We start from the raw sequence: 21,829 nt of genomic DNA on the forward strand, positions 1-21,829 counted from the left end.
TTAAAGTATACAAAAAACAAAATACTGTCTGCGCTTCTCACCCTAATAAAGTTGGCAACAAATATATAAACATAATATGAATGAGAGGTTTTGGTTATATGAATTGGCCAAAGCATAATTAAGCTCACCCGCCACGTCAAGGCACACTCTCAATAGGGTGAGAACCTACTCTCACCTCCTACATAGTGGGCAGACAAAGCAGTTTATACGGCTACCAAAACCTTATTAATGTGTTGGGGGAGGTGCAATTAAACCTCCTCCCATTTAACCCCTGGACAGCAAGCTGCAACCAGACTAATGAGGAGCCAACAACCTCAAATATGTGCAAACAGGGAAAAGAAAAAATGTCGGTGCGCTAAGCTAGTCTCAGGCTCAAATAATACAAATGTATAATATGAGGCCTACCAAACAGTGTGAGCATGCTGCAAATACAGTGTGTTGGCTGTACAATGTATACAAAAAACAATGTTTATATATTTGTTGCCAACTTTATTAGGGTGAGAAGCGCAGACAGTACCGTAACCTCTCGGACCGTAACCAGTCCTTGGCCATGTCTTAGATTCAAGGTAGCTTTTATGTCTATTCTTTGCAGATTTTAATTCCCTCGCTGTGTCGGCCCATACCACTTCTGCTGGGAGGCTGTTGCACCTATCTACCACCCTCTCAGTGACATAAAACTGAACAGATTATCTTGTTCTAGCATTTCTCCCTCCTGTACTTTGTTAAATATTTCTACCAGAAATGCTTATTGTGACAGCTGCTGTAATGCTTGCAGTTAATATGCATCTTAGTACATCGCTCCTTCTATTCTGTGGATCCTCACAAGCAGATGGCGAGGGGACCTTTTATGTGCCTGACACTCCCCTTCATCTGCTTCATCTACTAGGGTCCCTAATTATTCAGCAACAGTTTGAAGCACCCTATATGAACTGGTTTGATACGACGTGGGCTGCTTTTCAGACACTCTACGTATTTTCATTTTTAAATGTACTTACGATTTTCTCTTCTCGTTTTCTTTTTAGGAATATGTCCAATCGGTTGCTGCCTCTTAGTTTCCCTCCATCAAAAATTGCACTTTGGGATTCAACACCCGTGGGGAATCCTATTGGATTGCATGCCAGCTATTACAGGTATTTAAGTTATCATATTTCCAATTAAGCACGCACAACCTGACGTGTAACGTGTCCCCCTCCCCCGTTCCATACTCTGTATTAGAGCGACTGTAGCTCTAATACTTACCGGCAGAAATTTATATTATTCTTTTCTTTTTTTTTTTTGTTTTATCTGTCACAGGTAGCTGGACTAGTTTATATAATGATCATTAGTAGGCCAGTCTTCGACAAAGGGATGTTAATGCTAATTACTTAAGCCCAATATATTAACCTACAAATGCCTTTCATGGATGCCCACAGCCATGCTGCCACCACCAAACTTAAAAGCTTTATAATGTTTATGAACACTCCACTTACAAATTTTACCTAATTTACTTAAAGGAAATTTCCGCAAATAGCCTAATCTGAAAAACCACATTATAAACCGGAATATAAAAAGTTCTCTCTAGAAGCTGGGCTCGGTTAGGTGCAAAGACTGGGCTGGATTGACTGATATTTTAACGTGACGAGGTGTTGTGGGATAATGCGTAATCTTCCGTTATTTTGGCGGTGGCTTTGATCATTACCGATAACTATTCTGGTCCATTTCTATTCCCTGTCAGAAATCCCAGGCTTTTGCTGTCTGAGAAAGCTTTGCGGCTTTCCTATCGCCACGCGAAATCCGAGAGAAGGCCTTTTTCCTGCTTCTTACTCGGCTCGTTCTCCGTGGATGAAGGTACTTCTGTCATACGTCTCGCGCCGTTAGTAAGAATACGCGGTCTTCACGACTTCTCATTTTCATATTTGCCGGGCCTGCAATCTTTACATTACATGGACATCTCACTGCAAGCTTTTATGCCCATTAAAACCGTGTTCTGCAGAAGTGGATCATAAGGCACATAATAAAGGCATTATCTACTAACGGGCGAGTTTGCAGGACAGTTTTTGGTTTTAACTCTCTCACTTCGCTATTCTTTATGAAAGGCCAATACTAGCAAGTTACTCCAGGGTGAAGACCTGTATAATGTTTGATTCAATGGGGAGGGGGGGTTTGAATAAATCACCTAATTTAATAATGCTGTGTACAGGGCCAGACAAGCTCTTCCTGCAACAAATGCTCACTGGATTTTTTAACATAGGATTTGTTAGTAATAAGAAAAAATATGTAGACAATACCAGCAATAACTATGGTTGGTAAGGCAAAACTATTAGGGGGGAAAAAAATGTTATGTTATAACCATAACGTCTAGAGCGAATTGTTAAAATGATTTTATTTTGTTTCCTGCTGTATTCGATAAGCATTCAAATCGTTCACCAAATGGCAAGAACCATATTGGAAGTGCCACCTTTATTGCAAACTATAACTTCTGTTTATCTGCTTGGGTGTTTATTTCAGATGAGGAAGGTATAACTTTAACTATTGATCGGTTTGACCCCGGTCGGGAGAAGGGGGCTGGCGGTGGCAAAGCCCCCAGTGCTCTCCTTCCTGGAGACTTTCTTGTTCCTTGCTCGATCGTCACCAGAGAGTCTTCAGGGCCTTCTCCTGCGCATACTCCTGAAGATTTCAAGTTATCACTTCAGGTAAGTGCCGAAGACCTATTGAAGCCTTAAATTTTCCATAATATGTCAGGAAGCTTTACTAGCCGAGCTGATTTTAGTTCTAAGGGGATTGCAGCTGCAAACCTTGTAGAGAATTTCTCTGTGTTTTGTTGATTTATAGTGCCATCCTATTCTGCAGCACTGTACAGATAGTCCTAGATTGTAAAAAAAAAATCAAAAAAAAAATCCAGCGCAATGGCATAGCAGTCAGCGACAGGACAATAGCCCTAATTGAGTTTGAGTCCTACCTTATACTGTAGCTTACTGCATGGTAAGAGGAGCCTTGAATACTCTGATATATGCTGTCATAGTGCATGTGCTGCTTTGACAAGCGTGTAGAAATGAGACATCTTAATGATACGGATTGTGTCCTGTTCATTTTAAACAAGACCTTAATTTGGAGAATATAAGCAAATATTACCACATGAAAGTGTTTTTTTTGTTTTGTTTTTTTCCCTTTACTCCTTACAGTTACACCATTATCATTAGAAAGCTACTGCTATAATTTGCTATAAGTTCGCTTAGCTAAATTAGATGCTTAAAGTGCCTAAAGTAATTGCTCCACATTACGTTTTATTATCCTTCGTGTTTTTTTAATTTTAATAACTCTAATGATGCTTTCTAATGTGACCTGCGTGTTTTTCAGTTTATTAATAATCAATTGTCTTGCATATGATTCGTTACTTTTTTTCTTTGCTTTTCTACTCGCGTCATGCATTTCGGGTAGAAAGCTAATGTAGTCGCTTCTGCATGTCAAGTAGGAAGAAGGAGTCGAAAATTGCCGTTGCTGCAGAGTAATTGTATTGTTTGCAGATGAAAAAGAAATGCCTTTATTTTTGTTTTAAGGGTCTGCAAAACCATCTTCACAGCAAAGAAGCCTTGGATCTCTCCAAATTGCTGACAGTTAGAGCTCATATCACTTACACAGAGGACATGGACAATCTTCACTTTGATCTTCACTGGGCGGCTATCACGATGGCGAATACATTTGAAAGTGTTCCCGTAAAGCCTGTCCCAATTATACCCACAGCCCTAGCCAGGAACCTTAGCAGTCACAATAATATTGCACAGCTTCAAGGAACACACAAATGCGGGTAAGCTCCTTTTTATTCTGAGTGTTCTTTAATACATCTAAATAATACTAGTTTGTTTCAACTTTAAAATACATGTCTTTTTGGCCTCGATGCAGATTGCTTTCTAAAGCACTTGTTTGTTTCCGTGTCTTCTCCCCCCCCCCCCCCCCACTATCTTTGACCATTGATGTAATATGTTGGGACGTTTGTTTCCAGTGATTTTTAAGTAATAACTTGCCTGTACTGTTGAGGCTTTTTAAATGTCATTGCAATCAGATGTAGAAGACTACTCAAAATATTTCCCTCTGCCGTCATTAACATGTATGCTGGTTTGAGGGTTTTTTTTTTTAAAAAAAAACAAACGATAAATATAACGGGATGAATGCACAAATTTGGCTGGTGTTGCAGTGAAGCCCTTATGTTTTCAATCTGTATTCTGAGATACATTTGAAAAGCTGTATACGGCAGATTGTTCCAGTTTTGACATCGTTATACCTCTACATCATTATAGTCATGAGTGGCTCTCTTGCATAGCACCCAAACATGGTTATATAAAACAAATTATCTTTTCTTTATAGGTATCTAACAATGGACCAAACAAGAAAACTCCTACTTGTATTAGAATCTGATCCAAAAGTTTACACTCTGCCCCTTGTTGGAATGTAAGTCTAACTTTACGTTCTATTAAATGTTGCTCCGAACTGTTAAATATCTAGAACATTGTTAATGCAACCAGTGGAAAACAGCCTGAAATGTAACATTTCACTGATCCTCTTTATTTGCTTTAAAATGATAGTTATGTCTTGAGCAAGGAAATAGATGTGCCAGTATCGCATCTCTGAAGCCGATGCTTAAGGCTACTGTTACAAATTGATGCAGACAACCATCTCATGAAGCTTTGCTATGCTTTAAATAACCCCATCGCAATACGAAGATTATTTTTAATGCACTGTACTTGGTCTCTCCTTCCTTCTGCGGGAGTCATACTCCTGCAGTTACTGAATCATAGAATTTGGCAGCACTTAAGAGTCCTTCGGCTCATCTAGTCTGCCCTTTTTTATGATGTGAATACTTGGACTCTTAGTCCTTTTACCTCTTTCCGCTCCTGCGTCCAGGATTTTATCCATGCCGTACCCCTTTTCTGGAACTCCCTTCCCGGTTCTCTCAGATTTTCTTCCTCCCATATGCAAACTTCAAAAGCTCTCTGAAAACCCATCTTTTGAGAAGCATACAACCTTTTCCCATAACTCTCAGCCAGCATCCCGTCTTAGCAAAAAGCTCGTCCTGACTCGACCAACTCATCCTCATCCAAGCAGTCGGTTTCAACCGACCAGACTGTAAGGTCCCAAGAGCAGGGCCGCCTTCTCCTTTTATTCCGCTGCCTCTGTATAGTGGTATGGAATCCGCTGGTGCTATATAAATGTAATATAATGGTCTCGTCTTAGATTCAGGTGCCATATCCCTATCCTATGCATGTTTAAAAAAAAAAAAAAAAAAATTCCCTCGCTGTCTTGGCCTTTACCACTTCTACCTACCACCCTCTCAGTAAATTAAAACTACCTTTCATTACATCCTACTCAGCTGGTGAAGTTCCTCAGTAGCATTGCACTCACCGGCTACTGCCTATCCAGTCTATGGTGACGTGTGCAATCGGCATTGGACCTCAACACCAAATAACAGTTTTGGATATGATGTTCATTCTCATGCTGGAGCAGAAGAAAGTCGTGCATTTGCCTCTTAAAATGATTTTTTTTATTTGCTTCTTATAGCTGGCTGAGTGGAGTTACACATATTCATAATCCAGTGGTGTGGTCCAGCTGTCTGCGGTACATGTTCAGTTCTTCAGTTAAAGAAAGGTAAACTTTGCAAAGCCCTTTTGTAAAAAAAAAAAAAAGCATACCCTTGTTTGCCGCATAAAAGGTGAAGTAATCCCATTTTAAACTTCATATCTTCAGAATCAGTAACCAAGTGACCAGCTATGCACAAGTTTAAATAATTTTGTGAGACGATCGGCAGTAAAAGAGCCCCTTGAATGGGGATTAACAAAATTAAATGCCTATACTAGGTTTGATGGGAAAGATCGTTCAGTAGATCATAAAGATTTCTAGTATATTTGCAAACATTAGTAACCCTTGAGTTTGGAACGTGATGTAATCTGCTGCACGTAGGAGATGGTCACCTTCCTAATCCATGTACTGTTATCATTTCTGAAGTGGTAACGCCTTCAGTAAAAATATAATCTATTTGCGCATAAAGCCTATTCAAGCAAACATTAATCCATTGCGGTGTTTGTTTATCCGTAGGGTCTTTTCGGAACACGGGAGTTTTCTTATAGTGCTTTATTCGCGCACGCACAAGGAGCCAGAGTTCTACGAATGCGTTTTGTGCTCCGGACACGATTCTCTTGGCTTTCAGCTGTTAACCAACGAAGATGCATTACATCTTTTTAAGGTAGGATTTGTTTTTTTTTTTAGTGGTCTAATTTTACCAACGGGTCTCATCAGTTTGTCACTGAAGGCTACAATTAAAATATTCAATTGTTTATGATTTCAGAATGTCGATGTTACAAGAAAAACACACCTACGGTTTGAATTTTCCACGGAAAATCACAATCCCGAAACGTTCCTCTTCAATGAAGCTTCCAAGAGCATTTCTGCTACAGTGTAAGTTTTCTTGCAATGTTAAACAATGCTGGATTTATGTATTTTGTATTTTTTTATAGTTTATAATGCATATTTGAGAGGCAGCGTGTGTCTTAATTGCACACTGTAAGGGAAAGTTTAGTTCCTTTTGGAGGAAAGATACATTTTCATGCACAATAAATGTCTGATTTGGTATTTATTATTTGTATCTTTTTATCGTCTAGCATTAATCAGAGCAGGTCTCCAAACAGATTATCAATAAGTGATCATGACTCTGGAGTGGAAGATGAAGATTTTTCTCCAAGACCATCACCACGTCCGCACCCATCAGTCCAGCAGGTAAATAACGTATTTTTTTTTTTTTTTGTAATTGATTGGTAATCCATATGGAGTATTTGGAGACAACACACGCGGTGCTGCTTGCCTTATTTGATACGGTGATAAGCACAAATTTGTCGATTACCCTACTGTACAAATCCCACAAAATGGGACACTGCCTGTATAAAAAAACTAAAGTCTGATGTGATAAATAGCTTCAGCATTTCCTTTTATATGCCCCATTAATGTTTTTTCTTTCTAACAGTAACATAGATTTGACCCAAAATAAGTCATTTATTTTGCAAAGTTATTGTTTCCAACCTAAACCGATCCTCTTGACTTGAGGATAAAAGCTGCCATCTATAAACAGTTTAGAACTTAGATCTATCTTTCTATAGCAAGGACTTAGAAATCCTAGGCTTCCTGTCTAACATTTTAAAAAGATGATTGGTGAACAAATCTGTCTTATAATCTTCCGACCAAGAAATCAACAAAGCTTTCTGTTTAACAATTTCAGCTTCCTTCTATAAAGAGGTGGCATTACTAAACCTAAATGTAAGCTCCTTGGTTGTCTGCTGAAAAGCACTAAATCCCTTTTTGATCCTCCTTTAGATAGAGCTAAAAACATCGCTTGAGATTTGCTGATATTTAATTTAAAATTGGATAGTTTCCCAAAACTAATTCCTCAAGTAGTGCGGTCAGTTATTGCTTTACGTCTGCAAGGGTTCCCAAATAACTGAATAAAACTTGCTGATGAAATAATAGTTTAAGTATATACGCATTAGATATTTGCATGCCGCCTTATTAAGAACTGGGTAGTTCCACCTCTCATTTGTTGATTGTAGTCATTTATAAAACTTTTCTACGCTATATTTTCTTTTTTTGTGTAATTCTTTTAAAACCTTTTCTTCACACAGATAATGAGAATTCATCCATCTGTTCCTGAACTTTCATTGGTCTTCAGCAGCCTCATAGAATCAAAATCTGCCTCACAGAATCCAGAAAACGGTGGAAACTTAATTCAGCCTTTTACTTCGACTCCCGATAATGTCAATAAGTTGGCTGGTAAGGGATGCCCCCTCAGTGAGATCCAGACCCGTGAAAACCAAGATTCATTTTTAAGACCTTCCCTGGGTCCTGTCAATTCGAAAGCACCAACAAAGAAACATTCCAAAGGAAAACTCGGTCCATCCGATACACAACCAGCAAAATCAAGCGACCAAACGAGGCGGAACTCCACATCATCGTCATCTTCTGCACACTCTACCCCTCAATATGGATCTTCTCCAGACACTTCTGCTCTTCAGAATAGGCCTGAACCGAATGTAAGAGGACAACACCATGGACAGCCTCCAATGAAGAGATCTGCTCATTGTAGGCAAATGTCTGCACCGCAGTCTCCTGGTTATAACGTTACCTTTCCGCTGCCATCCAGGCAATCTGTGGAACACACAAAACAATCGGCTAGTCTTCAACCCTTCTATCAAAACAGAACATGCAACTGCTGTCACAATGTCGGCCCTGTGCAGTGCCATTCACCAAGTTCATGGCCTTGCATGGGCCACGTAAGCCATCATACAATAGAAAATGAACTGGAAGCTCAAGGCGTTGGTGCTCCTGCTCACCCCAATGTTGCTTGCCCAAGTTTATGCTGTAGTCCAGTCTGTGTTAGCAGCTGCCAAAAAAGTTCTGTTAATAGTGGACCTTCTCCTGTGGACAACTTAATGTCACCTGGACGAAGGGACTCTTTACCGGTAAATGCTTATAGCCCTCACTCGTGTCAACACACGCCACCTCCAGATAATGGCATGTTAGGACTGTCAGCCGAAGCTTACAAGCTGCTGGCAGAACAGGACAAGCAGCTGAAAATGCTCCAAGCCCAGGTTGGTCAGGATTCCTGTTGTAAACGTATATTTTCGGTTTTATGATACTTGGGTTTTCTCAGTTGGTTATGTCTTCTTTGTAGATCCAGCGTTTGCTTGAAGCACAGACACCAGGCTCTGATTACAGTAAGGCTTCCCCCAACAATGGATCTTCACAGAAGCAAGTAGAGTCTGTCTCCACCGAAACGTTAGACCTTCCAACGAAAACAAGTGTGAGCATCGCTGTCAGTACAGGTACTACTGGAAATATTTAGGGTGCTTTTGACTTTTCTTTTACAAAATTACATTGAGAAATGTGTGTATAAATACAATTTTACTGGCTTCAGCCCTATTTTTTCATTCATACCATTAAGGTTTTTTTTTTTTTTTTGTTTTATATAAAGATTTTCAATTGCAACTTTGTTTGTAATTCTAGAACAATAGCATCTAAAAAAAAAAAACAAAAAAAAAACAAAACTTAAGTCTGCAACCTAAAAGTTATATAATGTTCTTGTTACAAATCCTGGCTGTCTTAATAGCCAGCAGGTGGCGCTATGGCGTTAAATTGAGTACATCTGTTCTATGAATATGTATGAAAATGGCCAAAGTAGCCAGCCATTAGATATTTGGCACGTCTAAATCCCCCCCCCCTCATCTTGAACTACATTTTACGTAATGTATTTGCTCATTTGCACTGTTTATAGAGCAAATTCATTAGTCGGCAACCAGCTGGCTTTTTTTTATGTGCAGCCAGGGGGCGGTAGTTTAGTGGGGTCATGTGGCAGGAGATCACATGACCCTATAGTAGTACAGTATTTTCTAATAGTATAGTATTTTTTAATTGGGAATTACCTTAGCTAAATGTTGTAGCACCTAACGGGGAACTGGCTTATGACAGCTGTAAACAAAAGCAAGTGTTGCTCTTGAGAAAATAGACTTTGACAGCTTGAAACAACCATTCAGGGCCCCTCTTGTCACTTTGTTTTTCCTGATGTAAAGGCTCGGATCTTAATTAGTTTTTGGTCTCATCTTAGATCCCATATCCCTATCCCCTCTTTGCCAGAGATCTCCATGTTTTGTTGGTGCACAAGAAAACATTCTGTATTGCTCAGTTTATCCTCTATTTAAATCCAGAAATCATCAGTGCCCTGTTTTCTTCTCTTCAAGGTGCTAGTTTGTTTTGGAACTCCCCGTATCCTGAGGAAGAGGTTTCTGCAGACCAGCAGGATGATTCCGCTCTCTGTACGGAGCTAAGCACCACTGTGAACAATGAGCGAGACACAAGCCGTACCAGCATTGCTTCCTCCTTAAAAGCTGTGGACATTTGCAGTTTTGCAGAAAGCAGTCAGCTGACAGACAAATGCAACAACTCTTCTGCTCCGCTCCAGTAAGTAGCATCTATCCATACCTATTTTTTGTTTATTATACGCGTCTCTAAATATTCATTTCTAAAATGGTGGTTGCCGCCCTATTTTATATATATATATATATATATATATATATATATATATATATATATATATATATATATATATATATGTATGGTTTTTTGTTTTTTTTTTGTCTTGTGACTTTTTTAATCTTTTCAGTTAGAATCCTTATCTGCCACAAAAAAAACCGTATAGGGTGTATGTCCTCACACCCTCACATCACCATCTTTAAAGGCAATTCTTATCCACGCATATTGCCTTTGTCTTGATGTGCACTCATTTTTGGTGAGCTTTATTAATTACCAATTGCTATGCAGGGACTCAATATATGTATGATTTGTCTAAAGAAATTTCAATCTCAACTAGGGTGGCTTGCAAACTGTAAGCTCGCGTTTGGCAAGAGCAAATGCTATTGAAAAAGAAAAAAGAAAGCATTTAGATTATAAGAAAATACTTACGAGCATAAAACCTGTTGTAACTAAATTTGCTTTCTTCTTGTTAGTTCTGTAGTGGCCATGCCCAGATTTCCCCTGTTGCACCGTGATGTTCCATCTCCTGATAGTGTCAACATACAGGCACCTCCAGCAGAACTCCTTGGAAGCTCGAGGACGGCAGAGGCAGGAGAGAACATCCATTCTGTCCCCCAAGAAAATTTTTACAAAGATTTAATGGTAAGAATTGCTAAAGTGTGACTCCTGATGTCAATATACATTCGATGGGAAGCCTAAGCATTCAGGACTGTTTCTGTTCGTGTAGCTTTATATATCTTCCTCTTCTTTCTTAGTGTCAAGTAAACCATTTATTAAAGACTTCAGCAGCGGCAGATGAGGAATATTGTGAAAGTGTTACTAGTCCTCCATCCCGAGAATACCATCCTGCAGTGGAAAAAAAAAAGCCTCGGTCATCTGCTCCAAGTCAACATGACGACGTGCTGAAGGCAACCCTTAAGCAGCTGAAAAATCTAGGCGTGAATATGGATAACTCAGACGTAAAGCCCAAAAAGTTGGAAACGGCAGATAACGCGTGGTAATTATAATTTTTTTTTTTTTTTTTTGGTTGGTTTTCCGTATGTCAAGTTATGGTTGTCTGTAAGAATCCCCCCAAAAATGTTTTGATTAATCTCTGAGCATAGCTCTCTATAGCTAGCAGATTTTTAGAACCTGAAATTAAAAAAAAAAAATCTTAGGTTTATTAGGATTTTCTTTAACATAAAGGTTATTCTGTAATCAAAAATGTTGTGCAAAATAACTCTATTTTTCTTTCTTTAGTGTACTTGCCTGCATTAACCCAGACGCGGTCATCCCGAGATTAAATTACGTGTCCTTTATGAACGTCGGTATGAGTGGCTTTGGGTCCAGTGGAGTTGACTTGAGCATGGAAGCGAATGCAATAGCCCTGAAGTACCTGAGTGAATCTCAGCTGACGCAGCTCTCTTTAAGCCATACAAACAAGAGCAAAGCCCTGGACTCTACATCTATTGCCCGTCTCTTCCCGGGAAATACTGATAAAAGCATGGTTGGCCTTAGTTTGATTTCCCCAAGCAATATGTCCTTTGCAACAAAGAAATACATGAAGCGGTATGCCCTGATAGATGGCTCCGACAGCAGTGATGATGAAGCTGACCCAACTTCACAAAATAGCTCTTCTCTGAGTCAAACAACCGGTGAAGGTAAATGGACTTGTCCTGATAATTCCAGTGTCTCTGAAAACTTTGACGTAACTGGTGATGGAGCTAAACACGGTAGAAAAAATTCAAGCAAAGCAGTAGACTATGGATTTGCAAATCATCCAGAGACAAATAAACTGAGAAACATAACTAATGAGGTCCCATCTAAGTGTGGAACTGCACCACAGCGAACAGAGGAGGTGTCTTTGCCGTTCCTGAAAGATTTGAAGACCAGAAAGAAGTTAATGTCTGGAAAGGCACAGTTTACTAGGCACCCGGAGAAGGAAAACGCTGGCAATCAACTTGTCTTTACTGAAAAGGACTCCTCTCTGAAACAGATTCCTGACTGTCCAGGATCCCTCGGAGATATATTAGATGTCAACCGCCTTCGCCAGCTTCCAAAGCTATTCTAAGGGCTTGCCGTGTTCTGTTTCCTATAACTGCTTGCATGTTTTCCTTCCTATGGAAGTACTGGCAAACACTATTCAATTCTTTGTCATTTGTCAAAACAATTTCGTTACAAGATTAGATGTCTTCTTGCTCACGAAGACCGCCAATGAGTTCAGTTGTCATTAAACCTGCTGTGGTTTGGTCCTTTCTACAACAAATTGTATTTTTTTATGTCTTTACTTTGAATCCAATTGAAAGGAGTTAATGTCCAAACACTACAGCTTTATGAATGCTTTGGCTTCCATCATTAATTATGCCAAACCTAAGTTATTGCATATATCTTCTTTATAGGTAAACCAGTTTCTCTCTAGAGAATATGGATCTTCATGTGGATTTTAGCCAATAGGTAATGCAACTGAGCCAAGAAATTACAGCACCCTGGTGTTTTTTGTACTTTACTATTTAATAATGCCACATTTACTTTACCATGTCCAATGACGGCATAAATCTTGCACTTGTGAAGTCATATTATATTTTGTGTATGATGGAGTCACCCACTCCACTCTATGTAGGTTTCTGTGTTTTTATATATATTTTTGTTTGCACATCTATGAATCATTCGATCTTAATCCTTTTTTCTCTTTATTCTTGTATACAACTATTAAATATTTTTATATTTTTAATAAAAACCGAATTACTATTTTTGTCAAATTCAGTAGGTTGTGTTACATGTTTTTTTTAATATAATATTGTGATTTTGTGCAGCGATATATGTCGTATGTCTGCGACTTAATATTTACAAGCTGGTTCATATTTGCTGCCTCTTAAAATTTGGATGCGCGAATAAGAAATTGAGAGCAGCCGGGAAATGTTGATTATGAAAGTCTACTGTGTAACTTTTAATACTTGGTGCAGAATATATATATATATATATATATATATATTATAATATGTGTGTGTGTAGATATATCTAGACAGATGGGATGCGTGGCTTACTCTTACGTATAAGATTGTCACCTGAACCATAGCAGAACTACAGAAATTGTTGTGTCGTTCAGGAGAGCATGTGATGCTTAGAGGGTTAATGTAACTAATTTCTTACTATTTCACAAAATTGTGGTTCTGTAGCAATGCTTATGTATCTGTACAGCATTGTAAATTACAACTAGTCTTTACAAAGACAGAAATATTGACACCCGACACACCCTTTAGCCATTTTTCTCTCAAAAACATTGATGCTGGTGACTAATTGCTTCGTATCTGCAGTGAGATTCTTTCAGCCCGTCTAGTTCGACTTGTTCTCGTCTTAGGTTCAGGCTGTCCATGTGCCTGTCCTATGCATGATTAAATTCCCTCTCTGTATTAGCCTCTATCACTTGCTTTCCACTCATCTTGGGTATTAGTTTTAATAAATGCATTTGGGCTAGAAGCCATAATGGCAAAGTTCTTTTAGTTTAAAAGCTAATACCCGTACTGAACTGTGGTCTCCAAGTACATTTAAAGATCTGGACAGAATAATCCTAATTTCCCTTTAGTAATTTGCCCTGTTTATGGGAATCAATCGGAGAAAACTATCAAGAAAGAATCCTTTTTGTTTCAGATGAAGTTTCTGTAAATATTTGTTGAAGAACCAAGGAAATACTCAAACGGATTGTCGCGTTTGTCTGCCCAAAAAAAAAATCCAAAAGAAGTTTGAGATTCCCTGCGGGGAGCGACCTGTATTATCTTTATGCTTGTGAAACAAACCCAATCCATTGTAATAGTATTTACAGTGACGGACTTGAGCTGGATCCTAACTCGTAGAAACCCTAAATTCTAAAAATACATTTGTGACAGGCGCATGTTCTTTAAGACTAATATAACGTGAGGCTGCATGGTGTTTAATTGAGGGATTATGGAAAAACTCCCATTAAATTCTCTGCTTGTAAAGACTTTATAATCTAAAAATAACAGTCCCTTTGCCAAGTCTGTTCCCTCTCTAGCATTTCCTGTTGGCCGGAGGAAGTGGGCTGGATCGCTAGTGTTTCCTGGATATAACCTAAACAGCAGAAGGGGAGCTGTGGCTAGGCTTTCAAACTGTAAATATCCCTTCCTGCCTTGCGGTTTCGGCATGGTCGCGTTGGCTGCTTGTCTCAGTCCTTTAATGATGTAGACAGATAATGGTGTCTGAGAGATGGGTCTCCTTTGTTTCAACATACAGATTACACACGGGGACAGGCTGGCTTGGATATCACAGTAGAGCGAGCCTCATGCTGATGTGGGTCTACACAGGAGACCAAATGTCCATGTTGTCTGGCTGCAGAGTGGCCACCAGCTGTCAATTGCTGCTGCTTCAGCCATGGCATTGCGCAAAAAATCCAGACGCGGATTAATGAGTGCCTGATGAAGTCAGCTCCAGACTGTGCGACTCTGAGAATCGGCTTATGCTTTAACACTGGACTATAAAAGTCTAAGTCTACCTTTCCAGATCTCTGGAGTGATGTCAGGTGCTGCTTCTTTGCATAAAGGTCCTCTTTGCGGATCTCTGGATGTAGTTTGGCGGGTCCAGTTACTTGTGTTGGGTGCTGTGATGTTTACCAGTGCCTAATGCCAGTGTGAGTGAGGCTACCGTTTAGCTGAAGAAATTGTAAATATAACGTTTTACGTGGCAGACGAGGCAAAGTGGGAACAAATCTACATTTAGTAGCTACAGACATAGAAGTTTGCTGTGGACCCACCATTCATTTTACCTTCGATGCCCTGCCTATTAACCTATTTTTCAATAAATAAATGTCAGACACCCCCATTACAGTAATATGCACATTGAAGAAATCTGTCGACGCTTTAACATGCGTTCTTCCAAAGCAAAAAAATAAAGCGGTTACCTGACAGAAGTGGCAGCCCTGCTCCAGCAGCAGACCTCTTCTTTCATTGTTCTGGTCATTGGCTGCTTGAAGCAAAAGTACCCATTTGCGTTAATGCGTATATGATGGCTGGGTTATGGGAGACCTTTAATGGACTCACCCAAGGATGCAAGTATGAATGTGACTCAGGGCCTTTAATTAGCATATTAATTCTCTGACCTGTTGGTCAACCCACTACTGAGTTTAGTTCCTGTTGGGTCAACAAGATGAACCTATGGAGAAGCTCACAGTGGATTTTGCATTGAACCCAAATGGTCCAAGTGGCCACAGCCTCGTGCCACCATGGACTTTCATATCTTTAAGGTGAATGTTATTTATCCAAGAATGATCCTATTAGAAATGGTTTGGTCTGATTCTGGGTTTTATTGGCACCTTCTATATTCTTTGGTTTAATACAACATCTTGATTTTTTCTCAACATTACCGAATAACGGCTTGCACCGCAAGCGCCATCCCTGGTCTTCCTTAATGTTTATTAAAATCCACTTGTATGGAAAGCATCCGGATAATTAAGAACTAATACATACGGTTTCTTAATATTTAAGGTGATAAGTAATTGAGTGTTACCCTTCATTATTATTCATTAGCATTCGGTATTAGGTGTGCCAAGTCAGTAGATGTTCCTTCATGTCTAATTTTGCCTCTGCTGCCCATGCAAGGAATGAAAGAGATTTGAAAGTCACCTGGGCCCCAGCTTAAAATAGCAGGTTTTATCTCTTGATACTAGAGAAATTTGTTGAAAAAAACCATATAAGAACATGGAAAATTGCTCAGAACACCTATTATAGAATCTATTTAGGATAGTGTGCTTCATACACCTAAGTGTTAAAAATGGCACCTTACAAATTCCAAATGTATAACTCCATATATATATATATATATATATATATATATGTATATATATATGTATGTATATATATATAATTTAGATAGATCCAATTCATCAAGAGGAATGTGTGTTCAATGAAAGAAGAGAAGAGTTAATAAATAGTAAATATATTTATTTTTAAAACATAAATGGTGATACATTTTAGTTGATTGTTCCAGACATGCATCACTTCATAGAAGCTGGGCACATCTTTTAATGGGTGGCTCTCCAGTTAGACCTCAACTTGATGATGGAAACTGAGGACCATCTGACTCATCTACTCTACCATAATTCTCATGACATGAAATGGAATGCATCTAAATGCTCAAAGCCTGTGTTGGTCAAAGGGAGCTATTTGGGTTGTATCAGTTGGCTCAACACTCCAGGTAGCTCAAAATTTTGATGACATAGCTGTTAGCTAACACTCAAGGTTTAGTCGATATGTCCCAAGCCACAGACCCATTCACGTAGTTCATACAAATATTGTTGATCGTTGTGTATCAAGAGAAATACGATACCCAGGATGTTACAAAAATGCATCCTGGTCCCAAGTAGTCAAAGTTTTTAGGACTTTCCCTCAAAGTAACAGGAAGCAGGAAGTGACTTTTGATGAAGAATCGGTGATCTGCTCTCCAATATGATGGCAGGAAATGCATTACCTTCTAATGTTCAACCTTTCCACCTCAAGACTTGTCCAAAGAATTGAGGTGGTGGGTGAGGAGATGTCATTAAAATGTAAACATATTACCTTTTAGATTTGCCTTATCACTTGGGTGCAGATCAGAACCTCCAAGTTACCGTCAAAGGACAGTTTGTTGGAGAGTGTGATTAAATGACGCCAATAAATACAACATTCTACCCAGAGCCGTACGTAGACCGCACAACACAGAGACAATACAAATTGTCTATGTAAGAGGTCGGAAGAGAAGGTTCAAGGGCTTAGTGGCTTCTGTGGTTGAACCACACCTTCTGTTTTGGTGGTGAACCAAACGTGAGTGGTTGATACCTGAACTCAGCTGTAAACACAATAACAATGTTTCTCTATGGACCAATCGACAGCGTTGCATACGATCCTCGTCGTGGATCAGACCTTACTTTCGGTGATCAAATCGGAAAAACCTTAGTCATCGTTTATAGTCACTATAATGTAAAATAAATATACATCAGGCGAGTGATAACTCTATTGGGACAGGAGCTCATAGAACGATCAGGGTCCAAATGTCTATGTGATGTACTGATTGTTATATGTACCGTTCACCCGTTGTACAGCGCTTCAGAATATGATGGCGCTATATAAATCAATAACAATAAGAAGAATAAGAAGAATTCTCTACCTAGGGGCACCTGTAATATAAATATGCCTGTAGGCCGTGTGTTCTCTCTATTTACCTTTGGTACACAACAAGAGAAACGCCCAATTCATAACGATATCAGCCAATATTAGATGAGCTTTGTTTGCACTGATGCTTTTAACACAAAAACTCAGGAAAATATATCCCTTCTTTGTGAATTTGTTAACCCTTCTATTTCTTCCCACATTATTGACTTTTCTTTAAGCTTTATTTACAAAAAAAAGCCCCACAACGATCTACATTCATTTTACATTACATGTATTCATATAGCGCCAACAGATTCCATAGCGCCGTTACAATAGGGGGCAGGGAAATTATTAAACAAAGACAATTTCAGATTGATAATATCTTTAGGTCCATCAGCAAGTTACATTTAATGATGATGTCCCTTTAAATCCAATACATGATGGATCAGGTGCTGGCTGGGACTAGGACTTTAACCCATCATTTGCTGGAATGCATACCCCACCCTACAGTCTGCTTGATCCAATTTCTAATTCCAGGTTCATGGACAAACAATGCACATTCTCCTCCTCAGCCTGCGATAAACAACCTCATACAGACCAGTATCTAGAATCTCCAGAAACAATGTATTCCAGGCAAGCAAAAACAACCAGCTGGCTATTCTAGTCTGCCCAGGATAAGGTGATTATTCTACCAAACCCCGTGTGAGTGACATCAAAAACATAAACACTAACATGAATCAATGACGTCACATTCATAGCTGTAAATGCTACAAGTAATGCACGGGGAACAAAACTGAAATGAAGGTGTCCGTCCAGCCATTTGGCACGTTAAAGGTTAATCTTTCACACCCCATTATATTAGCGGCTTTTTGGTAGTAAAGAAGAAACACGGGTGGGGTGGTCCGTGAGGGTGGGGTGGTGGCTGTTCCTTGAGGTCACCCCACCCTGTGCATGGAGAAGATAAGGTCCCCAAAAAATGTAAACTATGCCATTTAACCCTTTGATTGCCAAATTTAAGGTTAGGCAACCGTTGGTATTTCAGCTGGTTGAGCATCGTGGGAGTTTGGGGACAGCAGAAGCTCTATATGCGTGTTGTATATTTTGGCGCCTTAAAGGTTAATCCTAAACACCCCATTCAATTTTCAATTCAATTTTTCTAACCCAAAATAAGCTCCATGCAGTCACCCCAATCTCTATATGGAGGGGATAAGGTCCCAAAATATGGCCTTTAACCCCTTAGTTCCCACAAGGGCAAGCAAAGCCCTTTGGTTGAGTGTCATGGGAGTCGGGTGATGTCAGGGGTTCGCTATGCTTTGCTGTGACATGAGCACTGCATACCTCTGGGGCACTCAAATGGTTAAATGCCCTATATAAATAAACCCTATATGCCAACCCACATCACCCCCAGGCTGTTTACTGTCACACATTGCATTCAGCATAGGGCTGGGGACAATGACGTCATATTTCATAAAACGGGTCGGATAATGGCCTCCAATGCGAAATAAAAGTCCAAAATTAGCGCCTGATAATTAGCGCCTGATATTAGCGCCATTCTTCCGAGAACACATAGAAACCCCTCGGCCAAAGCCGAGTTTGAGGAGAAGCCCCCCGAGGCGTCTTATTCCTATGCAGATGTCTCCCCGCCATATTTCCCCCTCTCCCCGTCGATAAAATTGCCAAATAATAATGAATCATTTCATAAGTAATGGCTTCGGGGCTTATCAGGGCAGGCCGGGCCCCGCCGCCTCCTTATCTCTCCCGGACACATTGCTGAAGTGTTCCTCTCTCCATACTAAATAGGAAGCCGGGGAGGCAGGCGGGGGATTACCGCCACCCAACTACTCCCTAAAGCCCCCGCTGCAGCCATGAGCAGGCCACAAGATGGAGGGCGAGCGGTGAGTACCCGGTGGGAGGCGGAGGGGACCGGGGGGATCGCGGGGTGCTCGGGAAGGGGGGGGGGATTGGGGTGTCGGTTTGCTCGGGGGTCCCCAATGATTAAAACCCAGCAGGAAAAACAAAAGAGGATCTGGTGGATTATTTTCGTTTTAGGAAATGTATTGGGGAGGAATAAATAGGGGCTTCGGGCAGAGAAAGAGAATGGAAGAGAAATGTATATAAAAATCATAAAACGCCCTATTATATAATTATATATAGAAAATAATATATATACATAATTTATTCGCTGCAATACCCATTATATCCACCCTGACAGGTACACAATAAGTTTAACTCCTCATTTTCTGTATCATATTAAGCCGGTTAACACCCCATTTCGTGAAAGAACCCGTTTTCTTTGTCGCCCTCCGTTCTTTTTCACACCGGATTCCGTGTCACGGTAATCACCGATTTGGTGTCTATATAATAGTTTGATACGGAATACAAATGTGCCGACATTTTGAATTTCCCGACGGCTTCTCTGTAATAAACTCTTTACCTATAGATCGGAGGGATTATATTCAGGGGGTAAAGATATTTCGGATTTTTCTAAAACATTTAAATTATTTTTTTGTTTCTTTTCCGTTTTTTTTTTAATTTATGTAAGTATTGCTTTTGGCCATAATATTTGGAATTATTATTTTTTTTTTAAAGAGACACCGATAGCGATACAGGGGATATATATATATATATATATATATTTCTTCCGAACATTACACACCCAGTGAGAATATATATATATATATATATATATATATATATATATATATGTATATTATATAAAATATAATAATAATAACAATACATAATATAGCAATAACTGCGCGTGTTTGTATAGTTATATCTTAGTTATATCTTTGAAAGATGAGTAGCGAATATATATAAATAAAAAATATGTATTTATTCACGTCGGTTACATGGTTTTCGATCTTGTTGCCTATATATACACTATATAATATTAAACATTGCTATTACATTTTAAATAAAATGTGTACAGTGTATGTGTGTATATATGTATATATATATATATATATGTATATATATATATATATATATATGTGTGTAGATAGATAGATAGATAGATAGATAGATAGATAGATAGATAGATAGATATTTAGACATTGATAGTACTGTGTTAGATGTAGATGTTGTTTTTCATTGTCTCGTTTGTATGATATAGATTCTATATGCATGCTATTTGGGTATTTGCAGGTCTCTTTCTTTTTATGTGGTTTAGGGAACTGGGAGATGGGTTTTTTATTGGGGTGGACTGGGAGGTTATCCAGATACCCAGCGGCTTCAGTCTGTCTGTCTGTCTGTCTGTCTGTCTATCTGCGCGATACACTGTAACAGACACAGATACAATCTGATCAGATCGATAACTCGAATCTTTTTTTTGTGTGTATTTTTTGTGTAATTTTTGTGTAATTCTAGTAATGTAAAAATGACCATTATCACAGCCCTAGTTACTTTCAAATTACACGAGATGCCTTAAATTCGTTCTCCTTTAGCTCATAATATTTTTTCTTGTTTAGTTTATCAATGCGCAGTTGTATTAAAAATCATAGATGGAATTATATTAAAAGCGCAGTTTACAAACACTATATTTAGAAATATATTTTAGTATGATTTTTATATATAATTTATATATATATATATATATATATACATATCATTTTTTCTTTAGGTAAAGGCCAAAAAACCATACATACATAACATTGGTACGTCTTTTATTTAACCCCATATATATTAATATGTATATATTATGCCTTATGTGTTTGTACAAATAGACGCAAACATCACTAAACGAGTATTTTTCTGATTTATAAAAAATAAATTGCACTATTTCTATATTTGTAGTAATTATGGATATCGTTTATTTTATTCTTCACTTTGTAAGGAAATCGCCAAGTCTAAAATAATTTATTTCGTTTACCTGCTTATTATCTCTAATGTCAGATTTTTATACAAAGCAAAATGAAATATGTACATTATAAATATTTCTATTATTAAAAAGAATATGTATAATATTAGCAGGGCGATCTGGACAATAAATATCATATTTGGCTTCTCCTGTACACCATACAATGTCTGGACACCACCTCTTGAAGATTAGATCACATGCTGACTGGGGATGATGAGAGTTATTTACAACAGCTAATGCCTGAGATTAACCATTTAGTCGACATGATCAGTAACGGGGGCGTATTATGCCTTTGTCAGACTGCGGTAGATGCAACGCATTGCCCCCCCAACCACACACAATTAACCAGTTACCAGTTTTTTTATGTTTTAACCAAGATTAGTTAAAAGAGTAAAGGGTGTGAATTTAACATCAGCCGTATACACAGGCATATGCAAACATTACTGCTCCAATTGTGGTTTTAAGCTCTCATCATGCTCAGCCGACGAAAAGCTACGAATATTACGACATTCGTGATCCACAGTCGAATATTATTGAGATCTCAGGATATTTACCAAATACGGTTCTCTATATACATTTTTTCCTTCCCAATTATGGTGAAAAGAATGTAGAACAGTATTATAGAATATAGAATAATATTTTTGGTGACAGTAAATGGTCCATTTATAGAGTTAAATGTGCCCTATTAGCGATATATATATATATATATATATATATATATATATATATATATATATATATATTTGGCTGAGGGTCACTGATGATGTGTTTGATATTGCTAGTAATTAATTATATAGGCGGGTGATATGTG

The 21,829-nt window shown here is 38.7% G+C and overlaps 1 protein-coding gene across 1 annotated transcript; it reads left to right on the forward strand.

The window, feature by feature from the left end:
* Positions 1–1,026: 1,026 nt before the first annotated feature.
* LOC149288511 (SCL-interrupting locus protein homolog) lies at positions 1,027–12,094 on the forward strand. Its single transcript, XM_089491673.1, has 15 exons — positions 1,027–1,130; positions 1,715–1,827; positions 2,488–2,672; positions 3,537–3,784; positions 4,342–4,425; positions 5,533–5,619; positions 6,067–6,214; positions 6,317–6,426; positions 6,630–6,744; positions 7,641–8,606; positions 8,690–8,840; positions 9,753–9,972; positions 10,518–10,686; positions 10,800–11,041; positions 11,284–12,094. Exons 1-15 carry the CDS (start codon positions 1,027–1,029, stop codon positions 12,092–12,094), a joined length of 3,753 nt encoding a protein of 1,250 aa, XP_089347799.1.
* The last annotated feature ends 9,735 nt before the right edge of the window (positions 12,095–21,829 follow it).

Source organism: Sceloporus occidentalis, unplaced genomic scaffold (assembly GCF_023333645.1).
Source record: "Sceloporus occidentalis isolate IW3139 unplaced genomic scaffold, rSceOcc1.0.p SCAF_51, whole genome shotgun sequence".
In the NCBI taxonomy this organism is placed as follows: Eukaryota; Metazoa; Chordata; class Lepidosauria; order Squamata; family Phrynosomatidae; genus Sceloporus; species Sceloporus occidentalis.

Excerpts from the sequence above, each read along its gene's own strand:
- LOC149288511 (XM_089491673.1), top strand. The coding sequence starts at position 1,027 with ATGTCCAATCGGTTGCTGCCTCTTAGTTTCCCTCCATCAAAAATTGCA. Across the intron at positions 6,215-6,316 it reads ATGCATTACATCTTTTTAAG|AATGTCGATGTTACAAGAAA; the intron begins GTAGGATTTGTT and ends TTATGATTTCAG. Across the intron at positions 8,607-8,689 it reads TGAAAATGCTCCAAGCCCAG|ATCCAGCGTTTGCTTGAAGC; the intron begins GTTGGTCAGGAT and ends TCTTCTTTGTAG.